General features: G+C 46.2%; 1 protein-coding gene across 2 annotated transcripts; it reads left to right on the plus strand.

Moving 5' to 3' along the window:
* ints1 (integrator complex subunit 1) lies at positions 1-23,730 on the plus strand. Of its 2 annotated transcripts, none has more exons than XM_036552726.1 (48): positions 1-75; positions 537-626; positions 910-1,197; positions 1,652-1,848; positions 2,156-2,293; positions 2,636-2,795; positions 2,900-3,005; positions 3,129-3,315; positions 3,719-3,864; positions 4,044-4,185; positions 5,635-5,811; positions 6,203-6,311; positions 6,433-6,553; positions 6,842-6,919; positions 7,024-7,181; positions 7,422-7,518; positions 7,653-7,744; positions 7,940-8,000; positions 8,242-8,439; positions 9,242-9,371; positions 9,465-9,644; positions 9,804-9,953; positions 10,213-10,392; positions 10,891-10,995; positions 11,085-11,252; positions 11,595-11,706; positions 11,975-12,133; positions 12,522-12,668; positions 13,061-13,159; positions 13,630-13,754; positions 14,090-14,344; positions 14,437-14,596; positions 14,841-14,972; positions 15,621-15,801; positions 16,493-16,616; positions 16,714-16,844; positions 17,083-17,170; positions 17,726-17,973; positions 18,650-18,779; positions 19,196-19,329; positions 19,886-20,078; positions 20,556-20,683; positions 21,104-21,213; positions 21,634-21,747; positions 22,165-22,235; positions 22,640-22,731; positions 22,821-22,930; positions 23,493-23,730. In XM_036552726.1, exons 2-48 carry the CDS (start codon positions 572-574, stop codon positions 23,606-23,608), a joined length of 6,582 nt encoding a protein of 2,193 aa, XP_036408619.1. In that variant the 5' UTR covers positions 1-75; positions 537-571; the 3' UTR covers positions 23,609-23,730. The 2 variants fall into 2 exon arrangements, with proteins under 2 accessions (XP_036408619.1, XP_036408620.1); XM_036552727.1 differs by having other exon boundaries at positions 17,729-17,973; positions 23,493-23,608.
* Positions 23,731-24,428: the final 698 nt, after the last annotated feature.

Below are 24,428 nucleotides of genomic sequence, written 5' to 3' on the forward strand. Positions count from 1 at the left end.
TCCGGGGTGAAAGGTTTTCTATCAATGGACGAATCGGGCTAGCTAGCCGAATTGCTAGCTAGCTCAATCATCGGGGTAAGCATCACTGCCTGTTACAGGGTATTGGAAAATCAAAAATAAGGTGGTGTCGAATTAGTCTTTACTTAAACGTTAAAATGAGTTCACTAGTCCGAAACAGTACCCCGTAGTGTTGCTGTCATGCAGTTGCGCCTAGCAAGCTAGCTAGTAGCCTGTATAATAAACAACAGGGAACTTTAGCTAGCTAGCTAGGTAACAAGCTAGCAACTGGGGACGTTGTCAGATAGCTAGGTAGCTAGCTGTCCTTTTCTTAGATGATTATTTCAGTAGTCTGGTAACACATCATAAAACATATTTGGGTTTTTGGATTAGCTGTGAGGCTAGCTATGAGGATAATTAAGTTAGCCATCTAGGAAATCAACTAACTGGCTAGCCGGTTACAGGGACAGCTGGACGTAGCTAGCCGGATATAACGGTGCTTATTTTGAAAACGTTTGTCGTTTTTCTTGACATTTCAGGTTTTTTATTTAAACGCCAATTTCTTAACAACACAATGAATCGCCCAAAGCCGCCAACAATAAGACGACCAAGCACTGCCAAACCTTCAGGTATGTGAAATCCGTAAATTACCCCAGCAGCATTTAAACACAAAAAGTACATTAAAAAAAAAAAAAAAAAACTTTTTTTTTTCCACCACCCATGTCAGTAGCTAAAGACACTGAATATCCCCAAGTACAGTTATAATCTCCTGTAGTTAACGACTGTGTGCCATCTTCAGTGTGGTTATGGCACCAAATATACCTTAGCACAGTTGTATTCTCCTGTAATTAGGTATTACTGTTATGAAATATAATATAATTCACTATGTTATTCAAAAACTGCTCTGTCCAGGCCACCCCCCTCCTGGTGATTTTATAGCTTTGGGATCAAAGAGCCAAGCCGGTGAGCCCAAAGCGCCAGCTGTTCTGCTGAAGCCTGCGTCCACCGGTCTTCCACCTGATCGCAAGAGAGAGACCACCTCGTCGTTGCCATCCTCCTCTGGTCTGTCCAGCCTCTCCAAGCGTCCCAAACTCTCCACTCCTCCGGTCAGTGCCTTGGGACGACTGGCTGATGTTGCTGCTGTTGACAAAAGGGCGATATCTCCTTCTATCAAGGAGCCCTCGGTTGTGCCTATTGAAGGTAAGAGTCTAACAACCAGTAGGAAAAGCCAGTGTCTTTAAGCGAGATTGGATGATCCCCCCCCAAAGCATTACAGGAGATCCCTTGTATCTGCAGCAATAAAACTGTTTAACTCCTCCTGCTTCTGTCATGGGAAGGTCACCATATAATCCTTCACAGTGCAATTACGTGCAGTTACTTGTGAAACCTCTTACATGCAATAACCATGTAAGTGCAAGCTCACCTAGTGCAGTTGCATTTTTTTATTGTACTATTGTTTTATGTTTTGTGCTTCTGTTTTCTCACATACTTGAGTGTTAGCAAAGCACTTTCAGTTTTGGTTTTGGAATAATGAAGTATTATCATATCTTATCTGTTGTCTTATGATGCATATTTCTGAAGTATTATTTTTTTGGAATTTGATTGTGAAGTCATGAAATGTTTCTGTGAATGTGCTGGGTGGTTTTCCCTGCAGTTCCACCCGCAGTCCTCTTGGACGAGATCGAAGCTGCGGAATCTGAGGGTAACGATGACCGCATTGAGGGGGTTCTCTGTGGAGCGGTCAAGCAGCTGAAGATGAACCGTGCAAAACCTGACAGCACACTGTACCTGAGCCTCATGTTCCTGGCCAAAATAAAGCCTAATGTCTTTGCCACCGAGGGGGTCATTGAGGTGAGTGTCACTTTGCCCACCGTTGAAAGGCATGCAAGATTGTTCACATAGAGGAAATTAAACCCAGGGAAACTATGTGAAACATCTATGAATCAGCCTTTTGAGGGCCGTTGGCTTGGTGCATTTAGCTGGACACTGTCGCTAGAGTTCACAATCAAATACTTTTGAATTTTTTCAAATAATTTAGAAGGGTTTCAAGATCCAATCAGATATCTGTGTTAAATGTTAATGGTAAACTACTCTGTTTTTCAGGGAACAAGCCTAGGCGCTTTTTAATGTGTGTTTATAACTTACTCTGTGTGGACAGGCCCTGTGCAGCCTGCTGCGACGGGATGCCTCCATCAATTTCAAGGCCAAGGGGAACAGCCTGGTGTCTGTGCTGGCCTGCAACCTGCTGATGGCAGCCTATGAGGAGGATGAGAACTGGCCTGAGATTTTTGTTAAGGTGAGACCTGATCAGTCTCTTTCACTGCTCTCTGTTCTGTTTCTCTAACAGTGACAGTGTTGTGCTTAAGAAGCTGAGTTTGTAACAGACTTGTTGCAGATTCAGTGCCTGTTTGGAGGGACTGCTGGTGTACCCTCGGGCAAGGTACTAAACCTGAGTGAATTGCCTCTGCATCCAACTGTCTAAAATTCTGTGAAGCAATATGAGGCACATAATTTCTAGTGGATAAGGGCATGTGCAAAGCAGAAGAAAAATGTTTTTAATTGCTGGTTACTTAAAAAAATGTGTTAGTGTTTCTTAAGTTTGACTGCCCCCATAAGTACAGGTTATTGTATGGTGCAGGTATACATCGAGGACTCTCTGGGAGAAAGGATCTGGGTGGACAGTTCTCACTGCAAGAACTTTGTGGACAACATCCAGACAGCCTTCACCACCAAGATGCCCCCGAAGAGCATGTTACTACAGACGGACACAGGACGCTCAGGCGGAGACCTCAGTGCCGGTATGTAAGGCAGGGATTTCTCTCACCAGTTGATTATTGAAACTTCTTGGGGCAGCTTTTGATGCTGAACTTTCACTGTGAGCATTTTATTTCCTCCTTGTTAGGGAGCAGCCCCCACCCCTCCACTCCAGATGAGGATGACAGCCAGACTGAGCTGCTTATCGCCGAAGAGAAGCTGAGTCCTGAGGATGAGGGACAGGTCATGCCCAGGTAGCCCCAAAGCCCATTTCAGCAACACTGACCTACACTATGTTCTTGCAGGGTTCCCCTCTGTGCTAGCTGTGTTAGAGCTCTGAGGTCCACATGTTTCAAAATGGCTGTCACCCACTGCAGGTATGAGGAGCTGGCAGAGAGCGTGGAGGACTACGTCCTGGATGTCCTGCGGGACCAACTGAACCGCCGGCAGCCGATGGACAACGTGTCAAGGAACCTGCTGCGTCTCCTGACTGCCACGTGCGGCTACAAGGAGGTGCGGCTGATGGCCGTGCAGAGGCTGGAGATGTGGCTGCAGAACCCCAAGGTGAGTCAGGGAGAACAGCTCTGGTACTGACCTGATAGCACTATTACAAATGAACCCGGAAACAGCCTCTGTTCCTGGTCGCATGGCTGCAGCCCCACTTAGTATACTTTGCATGAATGAAATGCAAAGCTGTGATATGTTTTAGCTATTGCCTCTATTCTGGGCGGCAGCGTAGCATAGTGGTAAGGAGCAGGTCTCGTCACCAAAAGGCTGCTTGTGCAATTCGCAGTGGATAAGGTACTTAACCCAGAATTGCCTCAATAAATATCCAGCTGTATAAATGGACAACATGTAAAAATTGTAACCTGGGTAAGAGCATTTGTTAAATGCCAATAATGTAAATGTAAATGGTGTGCTGGGTGCGTGTGCTATAGAAGCCGGGATTGTGTCCCTGTCTCTGCAGCTGACCCGCCCAGCACAGGACCTGCTCATGTCCCTTTGCATGAACTGCAACACCCATGGGACAGAGGACATGGAGGTGGTGTCCAACCTCATCAAGATTCGCCTTAAGCCCAAAGTCCTGCTGAACCACTACATGCTCTGCGTCAGGTAGCGCTCTTGCCTTTTTCAGAACCCCGCTGCCCCCCCATCCCTGGGTTTTTGGGACCCGTTCAATCCTCCGTATGTCCTGTGCATATTGGAGAATTGACAATAAAGTTGACTTTGACTTTGACTTTGATTTACTGTCTCCCTACACCCCATGACACTTTCCTTACTTGTTCCCGCAGGGAGCTTCTAAATGCGCACAGAGACAACCTGGGCACAATGGTGAAGCTTGTGATTTTCAATGAGCTATCCAACGCCAGGAACCCCAACAACATGCAGGTCCTTCACACCGTGCTGCAGCACAGCCCAGAGCAGGCGCCAAAGGTGAGGAGGATGTCTGTGCGGACAGGATAGCAGAAAAACCATGCGCATGATGGAGAAGATTCTGGTGCTGTTTGTTTTATTATCAGGCGGCAAAGGGATCAGACAGTTGTGCTGGAAGAATCCAGCATTATTGTTCATGCTATGATGTAATATACTGTACATCCCCAGTAATAACGTTCATTATTACTGGGAGCGTGAAGCTTCATGATTTCACTGAAAGAATCAATTCTTCTTGACACAGTGAAACAAGATTTGTTCAGAGCAGACAGTCACTCATCTAAGGCAGGGACATCTTATAATATTTTCTTATATTCTATATTATTATAACTTTTTTATTGAGGATTCATAACAAAATGTACTTAACAATATTTTTATTTTCAAATCTTAAAAATTATTTAAAATTAACTAAAAATTAAATTTATGCTAATTAAAATATGTGCAGTTGAATTTCAGGTTTTGGACATTCTCACAGGCCAGGCTAGAGCAAGTGTAACCTCAGCAGTGTTCAGAGAAGTATGTGGGCAGACTGTGCTAATGGTAACAGCTTCTGCTGAATGCAGCACTGATGCCATGCGGAAGAGTGCAAACATAGGAGGGCCTTGTTGTGTCGTGTTGTTGGCTAGCACCTGCCCTGGAGGAACCTGTCAGCTGGCCGATGACGTTGGACGTGAAGCCGCTGTTTATTTCTCGGAGCATGCCTCACGGCATGCGGGGGGCGGGGGGCGGGGGGCGGGGGTCTGCTTGTGGTGGAAAGCAATGCAAAGTATTTTCTGAGGCTTGTTCACTCAGCACAAATATGTTAAGCATTCCGGCAACAAGCAAAAGGGTGTTTTAAAACCAAAGAATGTGGGTCTCAAAAGTGTGCGGTTGCCCTTATATCCCTGAGCAAAAACAGCGATGCGCAAGTTTGAAGTTTACATTGGAGCTGAACTTTTCTTGTTGGTTTACAAGTCATTTTCACCATTGGTTTGTTTCACATTGGCACAGAAATAAGTTTGCTGTTGATTTACATACATATATATTTGGCTTTGCAATATTACTGTGTGAAGAACCTCTTATGAAATCAAATATAATTGGTTTCAAAATCATTTCCAAAGCTTATTGGACAGTTGCTTATGGAGCTTATAATATCACACTGGAACTCATCTGGAACTCCCTTTACGGTTAGATTTTAAGCTTAATTCAGTGAAAAATGGGAAATTTATCAATAATTACTGTATTGAGTATGTTCGATGTCATTTGATACAATGTCCCAGGCAAAAAACTAGAAGCTTTATGGTCACTGTTTACATTCATTTAAAGCATCTGTATTTTTACCGGTGATATATCATAGCAATATAATTCAATTGTTCAAGCATTATTGATTTCACATGACAGCCCTGTAAATGTTATGGTTCATGAAGACTCATTTTCCTGTCACTAGCTCAGTCTGCGTCTCCCTCTCCACAGTTTCTGGCCATGGTGTTCCAGGATCTTCTGACCAACAAAGATGATTATCTGCGGGCCTCTAGAGCCCTGCTGAGGGAGATCATCAAGCAGACCAAACATGAGATCAACTTCCAGTCCTTCTGCCTGGGTCTCATGCAGGAGAGGAAGGAGGCGTCCTATGTGGACATGGAGTTCAAGGTCAGCTGATCTCCACCACTGTGTTATCACTGGAGACTGCAGGCTTTTCATAAGCTGTGCATAACATAGCATAACACTGTACTGTAGCACCTAGGTTTGGGTTTGATGTTTATGCCAGAGGTCACCATCCTCAGACACAAAAGTGCCTCTGACCTCCTGTAGGCTAATGTTTGTTGACGTTTCCAAAATATTAGCAAACTGATAAAGGATTATTTGTTAGGTTTCAGATCATTCTTTTCATTAGAATGACGAAAAGGCCATAGTGAAGACTGACAAAAGAATCTGCCTTATAGTGAGCCTTATGCTAAAGCAGCATCCTTATATCCACTGTACTAAGTGAGTCCAGTGGTTAATAACCCGTCTGTACTGAGATTCGGTGTGGTCTCTGCAGGAGCGCTTCGTCATCCAGGTGACAGACCTGCTGACCGTCTCCATGATGCTGGGCATCACAGCTCAGGTGAAGGAAGCGGGCATCGCCTGGGACAAAGGGGAAAAGAAAAGTGAGTAGCCATCGTTCCGTTTGCCTTTCAGCAGGGCTGCGGTGCACCCCTCACTGTGTTTGTGGGAAGGCACTTATCTTTTCATGCTGGTTACCCGAGCCTCGTTTTGGATGTGTTTCAGATCTGGAAGTGCTGCGGTCCTTTCAGAATCAGATTGCTGCCATACAGAGGGACGCTGTGTGGTGGCTCCACACCGTGGTGCCCACCATCAGCAAAGTGGGGCCCAAAGACTACGTTCACTGGTATGCATCACAGCAAGTGTCAGAACAAAGTTTCTGTTTCACATATGTACATAGGAAACTGGGGTTGTCACCAGACGGTTGTAGGTAAAACCCAAGTGGAGCTTGGTCTTCTACCCTTATGCAAGACGTACTGAACCCTAGATTTAATATACATCCTTCTGTATAAGTGGATGATATGTAAAACATAAGCTGTATAAGCTCACCTGGGTAGGACTGCCTGCAAATAAAAGGAATAACAGTGACACTCAATATGTACCACTCATATCCTCTCCTGTACCCCCTCTCCAGCCTCCACAAAGTCCTCTTCACTGAGCAGCCGGAGACCTACTACAAGTGGGATAACTGGCCTCCAGAGAGCGATCGGAAGTAAGACTCCTCGGAAATGAGCATTGTTGTTCGAGCTTGTTCTGCCTCGCATTGAGGACCCGTGCTGGTTCGTAGAGTAATGACATGTTTTCTGCCCGTGGCAGTTTCTTCCTGCGCCTGTGCTCAGAGGTGCCCCTGCTGGAGGACACCCTGATGCGCATCCTGGTCATAGGACTGTCACGCGACCTTCCCCTGGGGCCTGCCGACGCCATGGAGCTGGCAGACCACCTGGTGAAGAGGGCGGCTGGGGTGCAGTCTGACGGTAAGCCCATCATAACCCACCCCACTGGCTCCACTTAATCCTCTGCCCTATAAACCAAGGCACAAGTTCAATGTAACATCAATGTGGTGAACACATTTAAGTAACACATTTAAGTGGTTTTGCTTTTTCCCCCATTTCATGCAATATGAGCAGTCCAGAAAATAACTGTCTCTCAAAGTTGAAGAGTAATGGCCTTTTAGTCAAGTTGAATCAAGGGCCTGTATTTCTCTCATCTTCCAGACCTGGACGTGTTGAAAGTGGAGAGAATCCAGTTGATCGATGCCGTGCTGAACCTGTGCACCTACCATCACCCAGAGAACATCCAGTTGCCTGCTGGGTAGGTCCCAGAGCCCCGCTCATTCCTGTTCTCTGAATCGCACTGACGGCTCCCTCCTTGATCAATAATTGTAAACGCAGAAGAACATTGTGCTCAGTTGTCTTGTGAAGTAACGATTTCTTCTGTCTCTGAAGGTATCAGCCTCCAAACCTGGCCATCTCCACGCTGTACTGGAAAGCCTGGCTGCTGCTGCTGGTGGTGGCTGCCTTCAACCCACAGAAGATCGGTAAGATTGATACCTTCATGGGTTGGAGTCAAATCTCATTTGCCCGCTAAATACTAATAAAATTTTTTATTTTTTTCAAAAGTATTGCAACTTTGCTGAATCCCAACAGCACTGCTAACTACATTACCAAATATAATACTTTGTCGGACAGTGGTTACTTATTATTGCTTATGCCTGTTTTCTGTGCCTGTGCAGGTCTGGCTGCCTGGGATGGCTATCCCACGCTGAAGATGCTGATGGAGATGGTCATGACGAAGTAAGTCATTCACAGCTGTGCACATAAGAGGTTATATTGTATAACATTTACCTTGAAGTACATTCCTTCAAATGCTCACTGAAAGTGCGCATTTGCGTCTCTTTTTGATCGTGTAAGGTCATGTGCTACTGTGATAAGCCCTTATTGTAAGTAAGAGTGGTAAGAGTTGTGTACACGCTGCAAATGTTGGATTTTGATTCGTTCCACTGAATCGTTCTTTGTGTCCCTTTGTGCTTGGCAGTAACTACTCCTACCCGCCATGTACTGTGGCAGACGAGGAGACCAAGACGGAGATGATCAACCGCGAGCTGCAGATCTCCCAGCGGGAGAAGCAGGAGATCCTGGCCTTCGAAAGCCACCTGGCGGCTGCCTCCACCAAGCAGACCATCACCGAGAACAACAGCTTGCTGCTGTCCCAGCTCACCAGCCTGGACCCGCAGTAAGAGCAAGCATTTGCATTACACCTGTGTACACACACACACACACACACACACACACACATAGAAATACATGTACAAACACGCACATATACTCATACACACTTGAATACACACATTTACGCATATATACATATACAGAAAAACATATACATACACATATTCACACACGCGCGCACCCAAATATATATACTCACTCGCACACACACATGCACACACACACACATACGACGATACTCACACATACATACATACATAGACACACTCGTATATATATATATATATATATGTGTACATATATGTACATATATACATATACATACATATACATACATACATGCACACAGACAAAAATGCACCCAGTCAGTCTTTTTCAGCCTGCTGTCAGAATTTAATGGGTCAGCTGTTGGTCATGTATTCTGTTTCACTGACTCTTAATGACTCTGGGGCCTTTTTACCAGGCAGTTATTCTGAAGTGCTGTTGTGCCACATTGAGTGCATTCCATTCTCTGTGTGTTTCCACTGTGGTTTTCCATGAGATCCTCATGACGCTAGGATATAATTGAATTCGTACAAGTGCCAGTCATGCACAGGATTGTGTGTAGAGGAGGTGCTGTTTTTAAGGACAGTTATGGAAAGAGATTTTACATGGAACATGAAAAAGCACGGGTGTGATAAAAAATAAAATGGAGACATAACATGAATATAATTACATGCCATAACATTCATAAAGAAAACCAGGAAATACAGAAGTGGCAATCGGGACCAAAATGAAATCACAATTTGGTCACTGTTTGTTTACAGGGGCCCCCCTCGCAGACCCCCACCTCACATCCAGGAGCAGGTGAAGAGTCTTAACCAGTCGCTACGCCTGGGTCACCTGCTGTGCCGCAGCCGCAGTCCGGACTTCCTGCTTAACATCATCCAGAGACAGGTGAGGGTGCCCCGTTTCCCAGCACACTTTGCTCCCTGTCACCTGACCTCTGCTGGGAAGCTCTTCAGCTCCTCTCTTTCTTTTCCTCCTCAGGCCTCTTCTCAGTCAATGCCCTGGTTGGCCGACCTTGTCCAGTCCAGCGAGGGGTCCTTGGACGTGCTGCCCGTGCAGTGCCTGTGTGAATTCTTGCTCCACGATGCCGCAGATGACTCGTCTCCAGTCGAAGACGAGGAGGAGGGAGAGAGCAAGGAGCAAAGAGCAAAGAAAAGACAAGTATGCGGTTTTCCCTAAAGCCGTCTCTGAACAAACCTGCATCTGTGTTTAATCCAAGCAAAGAAGTGTCACCACATCACTCGTCTCCTGGAACCCAAACATTTAGACAGCCAAACGCTCTTTCTGTTCTTTCTGTTCTTTTTTCCCCATCTACCACAGAGACAGCAAAAACAAAGGCAGCTCCTTGGACGCCTGCAGGATTTACTCTTGGGTCCTAAAGCAGATGAGCAGACCACATGCGAGGTCCTGGATTACTTCCTGCGACGCCTCAGCTCCTCTCAGGTCGCCTCCAGAGTGCTGGCCATGAAGGTAGGTTGCAGTATGTGAATTTGTGTCATGAGTTCCCACTTTCAAACTGTTTACACCCTCACAAGAGTAGCATAGCGTCTTCACTGCACAGAGTCGTCTGATAACATAAATGTTTAGAATAGCAGTTCTTTTTGGGTACTGTCTCTTAAGACACACTTGACACGAAGACAGCTGGTATAAGTGTTCATGAAGCTTTATGTAGTGCTCATGAAGTGGCTGTGTAGTGCGGGAGTGCTGACTGGTGCTGCTGTGGGGGTAGGGCCTGTCTCTGGTGCTCTCGGAGGGGGGGCTGCGGGACGGCGAGGAGCGGGACCAGCCCATGGAGGAGGACTCCAGAGACGCCGAGCTGCTTCCAGGGTACCAGTGGCTCCTGCAGGACTTACCCAAGCTGCCCCTGTTCGACAGCGTGCGGGGCATGACGTCCAGCGCTCTGCAGCAGGTCAGTAGAGCTGAAAGGGCGAGGAAAACGCACAAGCGCACCTTTGCTGCCTGCTGTTTGCCCCAGTAATTTCAGATGTCTTTTCACACCACATACTGCTAATCCCTCTGATGTTACATCTTAGAGTGGCAGTGCACAGTGGGGCTGAGAGAACTGGGCTAGTAACCAGCAGGTTAATATTCTGGGTGGGACACTCTTGTATCCTTTAGTTAGGTACTTAACCTGGATTGCTCATTTAACTGTGGTTTTACCAGGCGGGGTCAATTGAGAATCAATTCTCTTTTACAGTGATGACCCAGGATAGGGTGTTAATTCGAAAGGGAATTATTTAGCCATCTGCTTTGTAGATCAAGCCATATAAATTGTTTAAATTAAGTCTGTAGGTGTCTGAACCACATAAATAATAATGGTAAACAGGACGTCACTGCTGTGGATACTGACAGAGGGCATGGTTATCAGTTTTGCTATGTGGTCATGGTCTGCCCTCTGTTCCCCAAGGCCATTCACATGGAGACGGATCCTCAGACCATCAGCGCCTACCTCATCTACCTCTCCCAGCATGCACCAGTGGAGGAGCAGGCTCTTCACAATGACCTTGCTCTGGTAGGGCTGGTGCTTCTCCAGGCATGGATGTGTGTGTGTGATTCTTTCGCCAGCCCTCCATCTGATTCTTGTGTCTGTCGCTCTCTCAGGACGTGGCCCGGCTCATCGTGGAGCGCTCCACCATCATGAACAGCCTGTTCTGCAAACACTCGTGCAGGCCAGAGTCGGACGCCGTGCTCTCCGCCCTCATTGCCATCTTCTCCGCCTACATCCGGAGAATGAGGAAGACCAAGGAGGGGGAGGACCTCTACAGCTGGGTGAGACAGTCACTCTCATCTGATCGGACAGTTTCACACGGTTTTGGCATCGGAAATATAGAAGTTCAAAAGAGTTAAAAAGGGTTTTGCAAACTTTAAGCAAAGTTGTTTGCTTAAATTTTCATATTTTCATATTTTGACAGTTAATTTCATTGGCTGTCAGGGTGCATCCCTGGGCTGCCAGTCCAGGCTACTTGCTCTTGTGGTGGTGGTCTGTTTACCTATCTCACCATGTCCAACATACAAACACCTTCATTTCTGTGGCTATGAAAACTTTTAGCCATTTCTAAACTAGCATTTGTAACAGAGTTCCTTTTTTTTTTTTTTTGCTCGACACTTCAGTCTGAGTCTCAGGACCAGGTGTTTCTGCGCTGGACGACTGGGGAGACTGCCACCATGCACATTCTGGTGGTCCATGCCATGGTCATACTGCTGACCTTGGGCCCACCAAAAGGTAAGTGACGCATTCACTCTGATGTTTCGAAATCAAGCTCACTGATATTAATGAACCCCTGTTCCTCAAATTTTCAAATTTCCAGCAACTTTCCAATATCTATATACTGAAAGTTGCTTCTGTTTTATACCACAAGCCATATTCACTTATACAGAAACAACCACTAGCCATGTGCTCCAGTGTGTTTTACCTGATGAAAAAGCCCAACATGATCTCCTGCACATACTCAGCATGGTTGGATAGCATGTCCTTGTGTGTTGACCTTCAGGGGACAGTGATTTTTATAACCTCCTGGACATCTGGTTCCCCGACAAGAAGCCCCTCCCCACAGCCTTCCTTGTGGACACCTCAGAGGAAGCCCTTCTGTTGCCTGATTGGCTGAAGCTGAGGATGATCCGCTCTGAAGTCTCCCGATTGGTGGATGCAGGTATGGGCTAGAATGTATGTAAACCACACATTAGTTTTGACTGCACCTTGTGCTCCCACATGAATATTAAATATATTTTAATATGCTGAGAAATATGTTGTTTAGCTCAAGAGCATATTGCAAATGCATTTAAAATGTTGGTGCATGGCAGAAATATATTGCAATGTACCAAACGGCAATAATTGACACATTTGCAACATATTTTTGAACTAAAAATAGATTCTCTAAAATTTATTCTCAGCGTATATGTATTTTTGTGTGGGCAAAGTGTCAGAAAGGCAAGGGATATACATCGGGGCCAGAATATATGTAGAAACAAGGTATACAAATCGAACTGCCTCTGAATTAAGGAAGTCACGACAGCAGTATGCATCGCTTTCTTCTCCAGCCTTGCAAGACCTGGAGCCACAGCAGCTCCTGCTGTTTGTCCAGTCATTCGGGATCCCAGTGTCCAGCATGAGCAAACTGCTGCAGTACCTGGACCAGGCCGTGTCCCACGATCCTCAGACCCTGGAGCAGAACATCATGGACAAAAGTGAGGCCCCTCAGAAGCGCTCTACCCCAGACAGGGCCTAGGCCTGCTCTAGCGGGTTTACTTTACACCCGAGTACCTGAGCACCCGAATGTCATAGTCACTGCCTTAACTTAACCAGTTTCACCACTCCTCACAGCTTTGAGGGGTATTAGGATTGCAGAGAGAGCTTGTAAACCTTCCAGCAGTTTTGCCCCCCCAAGACAGGGATAGGGCACCCCTGGACAACACATTCAGGATGAGTTAGAAGCAGCCATCCCCTGAATCCACAGTGTACTCCACAGCTGTTTTACTGTCAGGTGCACCTGTTGGAGTTATGTCAACCCCTATTGTGTGGGCTGGGTTCATTGTTGCTCTGAATGTATTGAGAGAGCTGTCTTTGTTTTACATCTCAGATTACATGGCTCACCTGGTGGAAGTGCAACACGAGCGGGGCGCCACTGGGGGGCACACTTTCCACACCCTGCTCAGCGCCTCTCTTCCCCCTCACAGAGGTCAGTGTCTGGCTTCTTCTCTGGCACATGGTTACATGTATGTGAGTTTAGCCCAGCTTACCTTGGTTTGTTGACTGTGTAATTGGGTACACTGAAGATTCATAGTTTCCGGGGTTCATAGTTTTCAGATTGTTTCATGTACGGAGCTTACTTACTCTATTCCTGTAGCCTTACTTTGTAAGTTACTCTGGGTAAGTGTTTCTGTCGTGTAAATGCAAACATACAAGCTACTGTTACAGTACATTATCTGTTTACATGTTTCCTATATAAGCAGCTGGACATTTACTATATATTTTCAGGTGAAGTCCACGCTCTAAGGGTAAGATAGCTGTCTCCCACCCTGTACCTGAGCTTGCAACCTGCTGGCTACTAGCCATGTTTCATAACAGTGGCACCCGACTATTTGGTTATAAAAGGCGTTTGTCTGCCAAGGTATAGATTTTTTTTCCTTTTCTGAATTACCCTTTCAGATAGTGCAGAACTAAGCCGGGCTAAAGTTACTGTAGAAACACCCCCTGGCACAGTGAAGATGCGAGCAGCCAATCAGATTCCGGCAATCGGGCCTGAGGATGACCTAACTGGAATGCTTCTTCAGGTACTCAACAGCATAGATTTATTTTATTATGTTCTGTTCGTTATTTATATAGTGATGGCGGCTTTGAAATATGTTAAAAATGTGCCCTGTTTAGAAAAACCTGCTTCAGCAGGAAGAAATGAAATAAAGCTTGAGATTAAATTATTGTTACTTTCCTGCCAGGAGCCTTGTCGTCTTGCGAAAAATAGCTTAATTGTTTTTAATTTTAAGCCTCATTTCCTCCGCTCTGTTTGACACAGTCATAATATTTATCCTTCTCTGAGGGTTAGCTCTTTCAGCTTGTGATAGCTCCATTGAGTCCCCTGTACTTGAAGGCTTCTCTTTCGCTCCCACAGCTGTTTCCTCTGAACGTGGACCCTCGCTGGCCCAGCTCTCCGCCCCGGCAGCTCCCCCTGGCCCTGCAGCAGGCCCTGGCTCAGGAGTTGGCCCGCGTCCGGCAGGGACACGCCCAGCCCGGGGGCGTGGTCACCCGCCTCCTGCAGGCCCTGGCGGCTCTGCTGAACTCCACCCACGGGGGCGCCCTCGTCATGGCCATGCACCGCAGCCACGCCCTCTCCTGCCCTCTGCTGCGTCAGCTCCACCAGTACCAGGTGCAGTGTCACTTCCTGATGCGCTTTTAAGGAATGTTCTCAGGCAGGGACGAGTGGTGACCCAACCTTTCTGCTCTCCCTCCCCCCTACAGAGGCGCGTTCCTCAGGACGTGGCCTTCTCCTCGCTCTTCTTCAAGGCTGCCATGCAGATGCTGACATGGCTGGAGAGCCCGGCGGTGGAGCCAGGCCCCCTTCAGGCCCTGCTGAAGGCCTTCGCCGCCCAGTACTCCCACAAGCATCGCCTCAGCGATGGTGCGTGGCCTTCCGTAATTCCTTCTGCTGTTTGCCAGTCCCATGTGTAGCCCAGTCTGCCCCAGTCCTCCTTAACATCCTACTGCTGGTGACCGGTCTTTTCCCTATGTGTGGACCAGAGTTCCCCAGTCCTCCATAATTGCTACTGCTGTTTGCCAGTCTTTTCTCCATGCATGGCCCAGAGTTATGCAATCCTCCACAACTGCCTCTTGGAGTCGTAAACTGTGTGCTTTTGCCTCTCCAGTGCGAACTGGCTTCCTTCACCTGGCTGAGGCGCTAGCATACCGGCGTGATTCGGAGGTAGCTGTGAGGGCCGTCATCGCCACCCTGAAAGCTGGAGAGAGGTGCAACGCAGAACCTGAACTCCTTAGGAAAGGTATTTCTGTCCTTGTCTTTCCTTTCAGCATCCAGTCGTATCACATGTACCTCAAATCTGCTAATCAGTGTGAAGTTAAACTCTTTTATCGTGATGCTCTGTTGGTATTTCATTTAGGAGTATACAGCAGACAGTGTTTCTAGGTCATGTTTCTTCACCCTAAGCGTGTATTCCCTTACTAATTCCATTGTGTTCTCCAAGTCTCTGTATTTACCATGTGTTTATTTCATTGAGTCTGGCGTTTGGAGGGAAAAACTACATTTCAGAAAAAAGCAGCGAACTATACTGCACCAGCTGCTGTCTGCTTGTTTTCAGAACGTCTCAAGTTGCCATGAGTCAGATCAAAGTTGTGTCTGCATAAACTGGCTGTGGTCAATGTGGAGGCCCAGTCTACACAAGAGTGCAGTAATGACTGTTCATTTTTTCACGTGTGGTTTTTGGCTTACCTCATGTTTATTTTCCTCTGGGAAAACTTGATGTGCCTTAGACCAGTTTAGCCGAGTTTGTTTTGGACTTTGAGGTCTTTCACAATAGTGGCAAAAATGGCACCGACTGGGTTTACAAGGTGTCAGTGCCAGTTCTCATAAACAGGCAGAAGGTGTTGTCACATTAAAGACCAAGTGTAACAGCAACTTGTTTCTTTCTCAGTGCTGCAGGGCTTGGTGGAAGTGAAGTCCCCTTACCTTGAGGAACTCCTGTCCTTGCTGATGACTGTTGGCATGGAAACGGGAGCCGCCACCTCCACAACAGGCCCCGTATCCATGGTAATCTCTCTGCTGCTTCAGGAAACTGAGGAGAGAGCTGTCAAGATGGAGGTGGATTCCAGCAAGTAAGGACCTGAGCTGTTTTCCTGAGAAATGAGTTTCATTCAATTATGTCTTTTTAAAATGTCCTTATTTAGGTGGTTATAAAGTAAGATTAACTGGCCTTGTCTGGTATGTTATGTGTTGCTTAGAAATGTTTTTCAGCAGCTGGTTGGTTTATTTTGGAAGGAACAGGGAATATTTTCCGAGACATTCTTCCATCTCGTTTCTCTGAGGTTATATAATGTTTACTCTTCTAAACATGAAAAGCTCAACATCTCCACCATGTGGGGAATCCATTTGGTTCTAAAAAAGATATATTATTTTAATTTTCTTAGTTCAACACAGAACAGTAAATACCAACAAGCACAGTAAGCAATCACTAAGTACCCTCTCCAGTAAAACCATTTAGAACTATGGTTAAACAAAACAGTAACAGAAAATAAGTGTTTACAGATGCTAGGCATGTGTAAGTGGGCTTGTAAGGGCCATTGACTCTATGTACCTCATATACCAAACTAAATACTTTCCCCAGTACTCATTTTTCAACACCCATTGACTTTAATTGCAAGCTCAAATTACATATACAAGTTGAACGATTATTGCTAGGTAAACTGCTGATCAGAATTCCTAGAATTTTCACTAATGTGTGTCCAGTTTGCTGCCAAAGCTGCTATTAGTGACATGTCCTTTAAAAGCTTCTTTTCCGTTTTACAGCTCTGAGGTGACGAAGACGGGGTCGTGCTCAGGGCTGCTTGTCGATTGGCTGGAGCTGCTTGACCCTGAGGTGACCTCTGTCTGCCCGGACCTACAGCAAAAACTGCTCTTTGCGCTAAACAAGGTGACCTCACAGGGCCCAGCCGTCACAGAAATGCGCGTGCCACTGTAATGATGTGTGTCAGGCACAGAGCGTCACTTCTTTGATCCTCTCCTTGCAGGGAAAGGGAGGCCAGATGGCCCCAGCTCCCTCCTACAGACCCTACCTCCTGGCCTTACTCACCCATCAGTCCAACTGGACCACGCTCCATCAATGCATCAGCACCCTCCTCAGCCCGCAGAGAGAGCAGAGGTGAGCCACTGCCAGAGTAATGGACCAGTGGGTCATGGTTCGAATGCCGAATGCCAGTGGAGCTCTTGTGCAGTTGTACCCACAGTTTCCCACCTTACTGCATTACTCTATTTATTCTTGTCATGTGAGTGCTCATTCCCAACAGCGGTGTGCTGTAGAACATGTAGTGTATGAAGTACCTCGTTTGTGGAAGAGGTGTCCTGCAGTGGACAGCACTGAATGTGTCTTTCCCGCACAGGGTGGACCCCACATCCGCTCTGGACTTCCTGTGGGCCTGCAGCCACATCCCTCGTATCTGGCAGGGCCGTGACCAGAAAACCCCGCAGGTGCCCCGCCTTCAGACTCTGTGCTGCAGCGCGTTAAGCACTTGGAAGCAGTTCTCAGAGAACTGATGAGAAGTTTAATTATTATTTAACAATGATCATCTGTTTGGAGCTTGGGGCTTGAGAGTAATCAACAAATTTCAGCCAAAAACAAGTAGTCAGCAGCACCAATCACAAACAAGTGATAAATGACCTGTACATGTCAGATTTATACTGTAAATGATTATCAGCCAAACATATTCCCAGGATTTAGTTTAGATTCGGTTTCCATAGGACATTCCTCCATGCCTTGTAAAGTTGTGTTGTAGACCCTAAAAGAATCAGTTCCAAATTCCTTCACAGTCAAGTCCAGTTTTAAGACAAAGTAGAGCAGAGTGACTTAAGTAAAAAGCACACTTTGGTTTTGTTGTTTCCCATGGAATTGGGGTTTGCTCCAACAGTTCAGCGAGAAGGAATCAACTCAGGACTAAACAACAAAACAGACAAGACATGTTCATATTTTCCTAATGAGCCAGGTGATCGGGGCCCGGTTTTCACAGGTTTGTCCTTTGCTCCCAGAAGCGCACTGAGAAGTTTGTCCTGCGTCTGAAGCCGGAGGAGCTGATCAGCCTGGTGGATCTCATCCTGTCAGAATCGGAGCTGAACAGCCTCAGCTCAGCCGACAGCAAGAGGAGCCCGGACCAGACCTCCTGCTCCCTCATCCAATCACGGCTGCCCTTGCTGCACAGCTGTGTCCACGGAGACCTGGAAAGTGTGAAGAAAGTGTCAGAGTATCTGATCAACTGCACGAAGAAGTGGGAGGAGAGGTACGGGTGTGATGTGGCTGCCAAACGGGAATTTGTCTGCATAACTCAGCTTTGTCATATCAGTGTGGGGTTATGGATTTTTTAAAAACCTGTATCTGTTATAAGTCAGAAATCATGTTTCTCTGGTTAAAATAAATCATGTGTCTGTTAATATGGGTTCTACAGGCAGAAAGCTAATGCACTTAAGGAGAAATGTAGTAAACGTAAGAGAGAAGCTAAAAGTTTGGCCTTTTAAAATGGCTAATAAACAAAGCCTATGTCACTAGACGCCTGAGCATATAATGGTTCAAGTTAGCGGAACAAAAAAAGCAGTTTGTGTAAGAAGAGAAATTGTGTGTGTTGGTATGAAATAGGGTGTGCAGGCGTCCTCTGCCCTCTTATCTCCGAGCTCATTGTAGTCTAACGAAAGCAGAGAGGGCTAAGGCTGAAGAGCTCTGCTTTTCTCTGTTCCACTCCTGCGTATTTAGAGGAGTTCTTGGAGGAAGCACAGCTTTTTAGGGTGGACAGAGTTTCACAGCGTAGAATGCAGATGTTTGATAGAATAGCAGAAAACAAGAGGTGATAAAAAGCAGTCTCTGAAACTGAGCATTAGACTGAAGGTTGAGTACAGACTCACCGTCATTCCTGTGTTCCCAGTATACCGAGTACAGACTCACTGTCACTCCTGTGTTTGTAGTGTGATGAGTAAGAGGTGCCAGAGTCTGCTGCTGCAGATCTACCTGCATTTCCCAGAGGTCATCCAGCACGTGACTCTGCCTGAAGCCACCCTGAACAGCGAGGGGGCCGCTGAAGGCAGCACCTGTAAGGTAATGTCACTTCCTGATTGGATGTTTCCCCTGTCCAATGTTTTAGAGCGCTTCGGTTAACATCTGCTCGTGAAAGAATTGCTGTAACAGTTCGCAGACTTAATATAAACACAGATGCATGGTCTTTTCACCAGTGTGTCAAAATGTCAAGAGTTAAAAAGGGGCCTGAAGAGACCTTACACACAGTGCGGCCAGAATGATTCCAGGGAAATATTGTCTGAAAACACCACCTGTCGTGATGCTTCACCACCTTGTAATGACAATTTAAAAAAGAAAATAATAATCAACATATTGTACACCTCACGCAAAGAACTGTTTCGTGCTGTTAGCTGGCTGTGTTTCGAGCCTGGCAGGTGATAATTGCTGGATGTGCCTCGTTCGGTGCGATGGTGTTAAGTGCGCTTTTCCCCTCCCAGCTGGACGCCCTGGTACATCGCCTGATCACGCTGCTGGCCGACAGCGGGGACTCCAAATCCGCCGAGAGCCGCATGTCAGACGCCAACCTGGCGTGCAGAAAGCTGGCTGTGTCCCACCCTGTCCTCCTGCTCAGGTGCGCTTTACTCTCCAAGTCATTCTAATAGGAAACAGGCACCTGTTAGCATTGCTGCTAATGGCTATAGCTCCACCCAGTGGTAAAACATGGTTACTGCAGCAGCTGTTCAGTCAGTGAACCAGGGACGACAGCTTCAGTGGGTTTTTTTTAGTTTGCATCATCCGGAAACATGAAAGGAAGTGTTCCATTACATTGCATTGCATTGCTACATTCATTCAGCAGATGCTCTTTTCCAGTGAGACTTCCAGAACATAAGTGTGTCCATTCAAGTTGAATAAGCAACAGTGTCAAACCAGGCTAGCAACACATTTGCGACCTAGACAAGGGAGGGAAGCCAAGTCTAGACTCAACCTAGACTAGACAAGGGAAGCCAAGTATACTACCATACATCAGTCACTAGATCACAGAATCCAAAACCCGTTGCGATACTACCGTAAAATAAACATGAAATAAACAAAATTCCGCAGCAGTTTGTTTAACGTGTATAGCTGGAAAGGAGAGGAGTTCCTTCCATGAGGAAACCGTCTAAAGCAGGCTTGTGTTTGCCTTTCAGACACTTGCCCATGATCGCGGCCCTCCTGCACGGACGCATCCACCTGAATTTCCAGGAGTTCCGGCAGCAGAATCACCTCACCTTCTTCAACGACGTGCTCGCCATCCTGGAGCTGCTGCAGCCCCTGGTTTTCCATACTGACCACCAGAGGGCACTGCAGGACTCACTGCTGTCATTCATCCAGGTCCTGCAGGTGAGGAAGTCACACACGTGCAGAAGACTAGCCATTGATCGCATCATCTTGATGGTGGTGATAATTTTTGCTGTTGTCTCTGATAATGTTAATTTGTGAAAAGAGTGTCATTTTACATTAGTAATGATATACCTTGTTTTTTTATGGTACATCATCCACTTACAAGCTTGCTCAAGTGATTGGAGACAGACTTTATCATATGCAGATTATATTCAGACATTGTTATTGTCTTGCAGTGCATTGTAGAGATTCAAAGAGTGTTTGTGCTGGTAGATGGTATCAGTTTGATTTGCTTGCTGTAGTTTGAATAGATAAAGCTGTGGATTTAAAGCAGGGCACCCATAAACAGTATGGATGTCCATCACAGATCAACTGGCACTTTCTGTTAGCGGGACGAAGTCCCCCGCTGAGTCACTTTCATGACCCCCAGGTCAGTGCACCTGTGTTGTTGATGACCAATCACTGCTCTCCTTGCAGAACTTCAGGAAGTATTCCCGGCTGTTGTCCGTCTTCATCAGTAAGTTTGTGCAGTTCATCCAGAGGTACATCACCCATGATGCTAGTGCAGCCGTCCCGTACCTGCAGAAGCACTCCGACATCCTACAGTGAGTACAGGAGCCCTGTGCTCCCAAAGGAGCACTCTGTCGAGCTTACTGTTTATGACGATTTCAGTCAGTCATTGATTTGTCAGTTTGGTTGCATTAGAGGATGTATTTGTGTTGCACTTTAAGTGATAATACTGTTTCTAGTAGTAGTTACAAACACTAATTCAATTTGCTAGCTGCATCAGTAGTTTTATTCATTATGTCAGATTCCTTTGATCAGGGTGTTTCACAGAATGATAGATACACAGGCAGAGCACAATGCAAATTACACAACACTCTAGAATGCCAGCTACAATCTACCGAGTGCAGGTAAACTTGATTTAGCATCAGAGAGTGGCCGTGTGACGGATATGGTGGTGACTAACCTGTGTGCGTGCGTGTGTTTGTGTGTGTGCGTGCACGTGTGCACGCATTCTCCAGGGGACTCTCTTCAGAAAATCCTGATCTGGTGCAGCTAAAGTCTCTGCTGGCCGGCCTGACTCTGCCAGTGAGGGCGGGGCCCTCTGAGAGCGTCTCTGACGACCGAGATGGTAGGACAGCCCAATCCATACGCCCTCTCACAGTCGTGGTTACGCACTCCTTTCCGTATACACACTCAGTGAAGACCATTAAAGGGCAACAGTGCAGCATTGTGGATGGATAGTGCTGTAGTTCCCTTGAGGAAGGTCTCTGTTTAATCTTAGCTTGATTGCTTCAGCCAAGAGTGTCAGCTAAGCAGATAAAATTCTATTCTACGAATTCTTGAACAGGGAAATGTGAAATGACTCAAAATGTTAACACCATTGTGGAAATAGGATGCTTTTTGTTTAGTGACAGTTGTTATGATGGACCCTAGCTGACAGATACACCCAGCTGTGTAAATTGTGGTTGAGTCAGATGTTCCTGTAGGAGTGGGATGAAAAGATTTGTTGATGGAGAGTGAAATCACCTCCCTGCCTTCTCTCGTGCAGATGACTCCTCGACAGGGTCACTCCCTCTGGTCAGCATTTCAGCCTCTGCCCCGCTGACCGCCGCCGACATGACCAAGTATCTCAAGAAGATCTCCAGGGGAGAGGCCATCGAAGGTAATGTTACTCCAAACACATGACGTGCTCACCTACAGGGCAAGAAAGCCGCATATCTCTGCAAACACATGACGTGCTCACCTACAGGGCAAGAAAGCCACATATCACTGCAAACACACGATGTGCTCATCAACAGGGCAAGAAAGCCACATATCACTGAAAACATGTCATGCGCTCATCTACAGGGCAAGAAAGCCGCATATCACTGCAAACATGTCATGCGCTCATCTACAGGGTAACATAAGCCGTATGTCCCTTTAAACACATCATGCGCTCATCTACAGGGCAGGAAAGCTGTGTCACTGCAAACGCATGATATGTTGGTCTACAGGGCAGGAAAACCTTGTGTCACTGCAAAGGCAGTGTGTGGTGCTCTTGTTGTCCCCCTCTCTGATGTAATGGCTCCTGTCACTACAGATGTCCTGGAAGTTCTCAGTGAGGTTGATGAGAAATCCAGGAGAAGCCCTGAGGTCATCCAGTACTTCACTGTGAGTGTCTTTTTTTCCCCTTTAATGGTGTCCAGGGCTGCCATGTGCAAAATGGTCAGTAAGTTTCCATTAAAGGGCGTCCAGGGCTGCCGTGAAAAATAGTCAGTAAGGTAGTCCGTATGTCGCCCCAGGGAAAGTAAGTGTTTAGTTGGAGGCACGAAGCATACATCAAATAAATGGCTCTTATGTAACTGATGTCCATTGTGATACTTAACCTGGGTTTTATCTTCCCAGAGAGCCAGCCAGAGTTCCATGTAAGCCCACATTGTGAGGGATTAAATATGATGTTTGGAATTTACTCTATTTCCATAGCGTCAAAGCCAACATAACAAACACGTGTGATCATGTAATCTGAGAATGAATCTTTTTTCCAATGTTTCCCCCCCCCCCCCCCCCCCCCTTAGAATGATCTCCAGAGACTAATGAGTTCTCCGGAGGAGTTGTGTCGGAACATGGCCTTCAGCCTGGCCCTGCGCTGCATTCAGAACAGCCCCTGGTAAGCACAGCGCTCCTCGGAGCTCTCTGCCGGAAACGGTTCGGTGTGGACGCGCACCGCAGTGACCCTCCGCTTTCTCTCTGACTCAGCATGGCCACCGAGTTCCTGCCCACGTTCATGTACTGCCTGGGGAGCGGAAACTTCGACGTGGTGCAGACGGCGCTGAGGAACCTCCCCGAATACGTGCTGCTCTGCCAAGGTAACGGGGACGCCGCCGTGCCCCCCGTCTCCGCCCCGGCCCTGTTTGCTGGGAAAGGGTGACTCCTCAGATATGGCCTTGGTTTTCTGTCGTCTGATGAGTCATCAAAACAGAGCTGAAACATTTAATTGAGGTTGTTTATTTCGAGGCTCTTCAGAAGAACTGTTTGCTTGCTTCTCAGGTGCATTGCGTCAGCGTGTCACACAGTAACTTAAAAGGCACACAGACTTGCTCTCTGAAATGGTCACCAGTTTCACTCACTGTTACTTTAACCAGCATTCATCTGAATGTGAAAAGTTAAAATTGAACTTCAGAATCCTGCTAAGAAATCCATAACTATGGCAATAATAACAATGAGTCATCAGTTAAGCATTTGAGTGGCGTTTACAAGGCTGATTTTTAAATAGCTGGCTCGTCCAACAAAATACTTTCTCGGAACAATTCAGGAGTCTTTTAAAAACAAAGCAGGCAGAAATGCATGAGTTGTCCTAAAGGATCACCTGTAGAGTTAAACTGCTGTAGAGGTCTTCTAGCTGCATTATTTTGTTTCTGTTTTTTCCAGAGCATGCTGATATACTGTTGCACAAGGCCTTCCTGGTGGGAATTTACGGTCAGATTGATACCAGCTCCATGATCTCTGAGTCGATGAAAGTCCTCCACATGGAAGCAACAACGTAAAAGCTCATTCTTCTTGGAGTTTTCTGTCTGTTCGGTGAAGCTTCAAGTTTCCTTGTAAAGAATGCTTGGACAAAAATTCTGAGCAGGTTTTCAAATGTAACTTTTAAGGAGCCAGTCACAAATACTTTTGGGTGCTTACTTTTACCTTTTTTTCTTTTTAAGAATGTCATTGTTACATTAAATTAAGAATTCAGCTAAAATGGATTCTAATTCCATGTTAAAACACATAGAGCAACTGATGGTAGATATAAAACTCTCATGTCTTGTTGTAATATTTCTGTCCCTTAGAAATAGCTTTTTTTTCGCATAATAAATATTGGTGTGGCAAACCCCATATTAAAAAAAAGTTTGTAAAGAAAGTTTGAAGTGTCTTTGATTTTTTGCCCAATAATAGAACCTCTGAATCTGGTATATGCTGAATGCAACATATGATCAAATATTCTACTTAGTATATTGACTCACAGGATGTGCGCTCACCTTAAACCTTTTCAATACATTGTCATGCGCATGCCATTTTTGAGAAAATATATTGAAAGAACTGCACACCTTGTGTATTAAGCTGTATCAGGACTCTCACAGCTATGTTAATGACCTTTTTGACAGAAGTGTGGTACATACGCTTACATGTATGTTATCTGTTGCCAGTATGTGTATACGACAATAATTTAAGTCTCCACCTCAAAGCACCTCTTTCTGGAGTGGAAGGAGGGTTGGGTTTTCAGGACCACAGAGCAAGAGCAGGCATGTGTCACTTTCACCTACGTCCAATCACCTACATTCATAATTGTTTTATAGCAAAAATAAAAATGGTTACTTTAAA

The sequence above is a fragment of the Megalops cyprinoides genome, chromosome 19 (assembly GCF_013368585.1).
Source record: "Megalops cyprinoides isolate fMegCyp1 chromosome 19, fMegCyp1.pri, whole genome shotgun sequence".
Lineage (NCBI taxonomy): Eukaryota > Metazoa > Chordata > Actinopteri > Elopiformes > Megalopidae > Megalops > Megalops cyprinoides.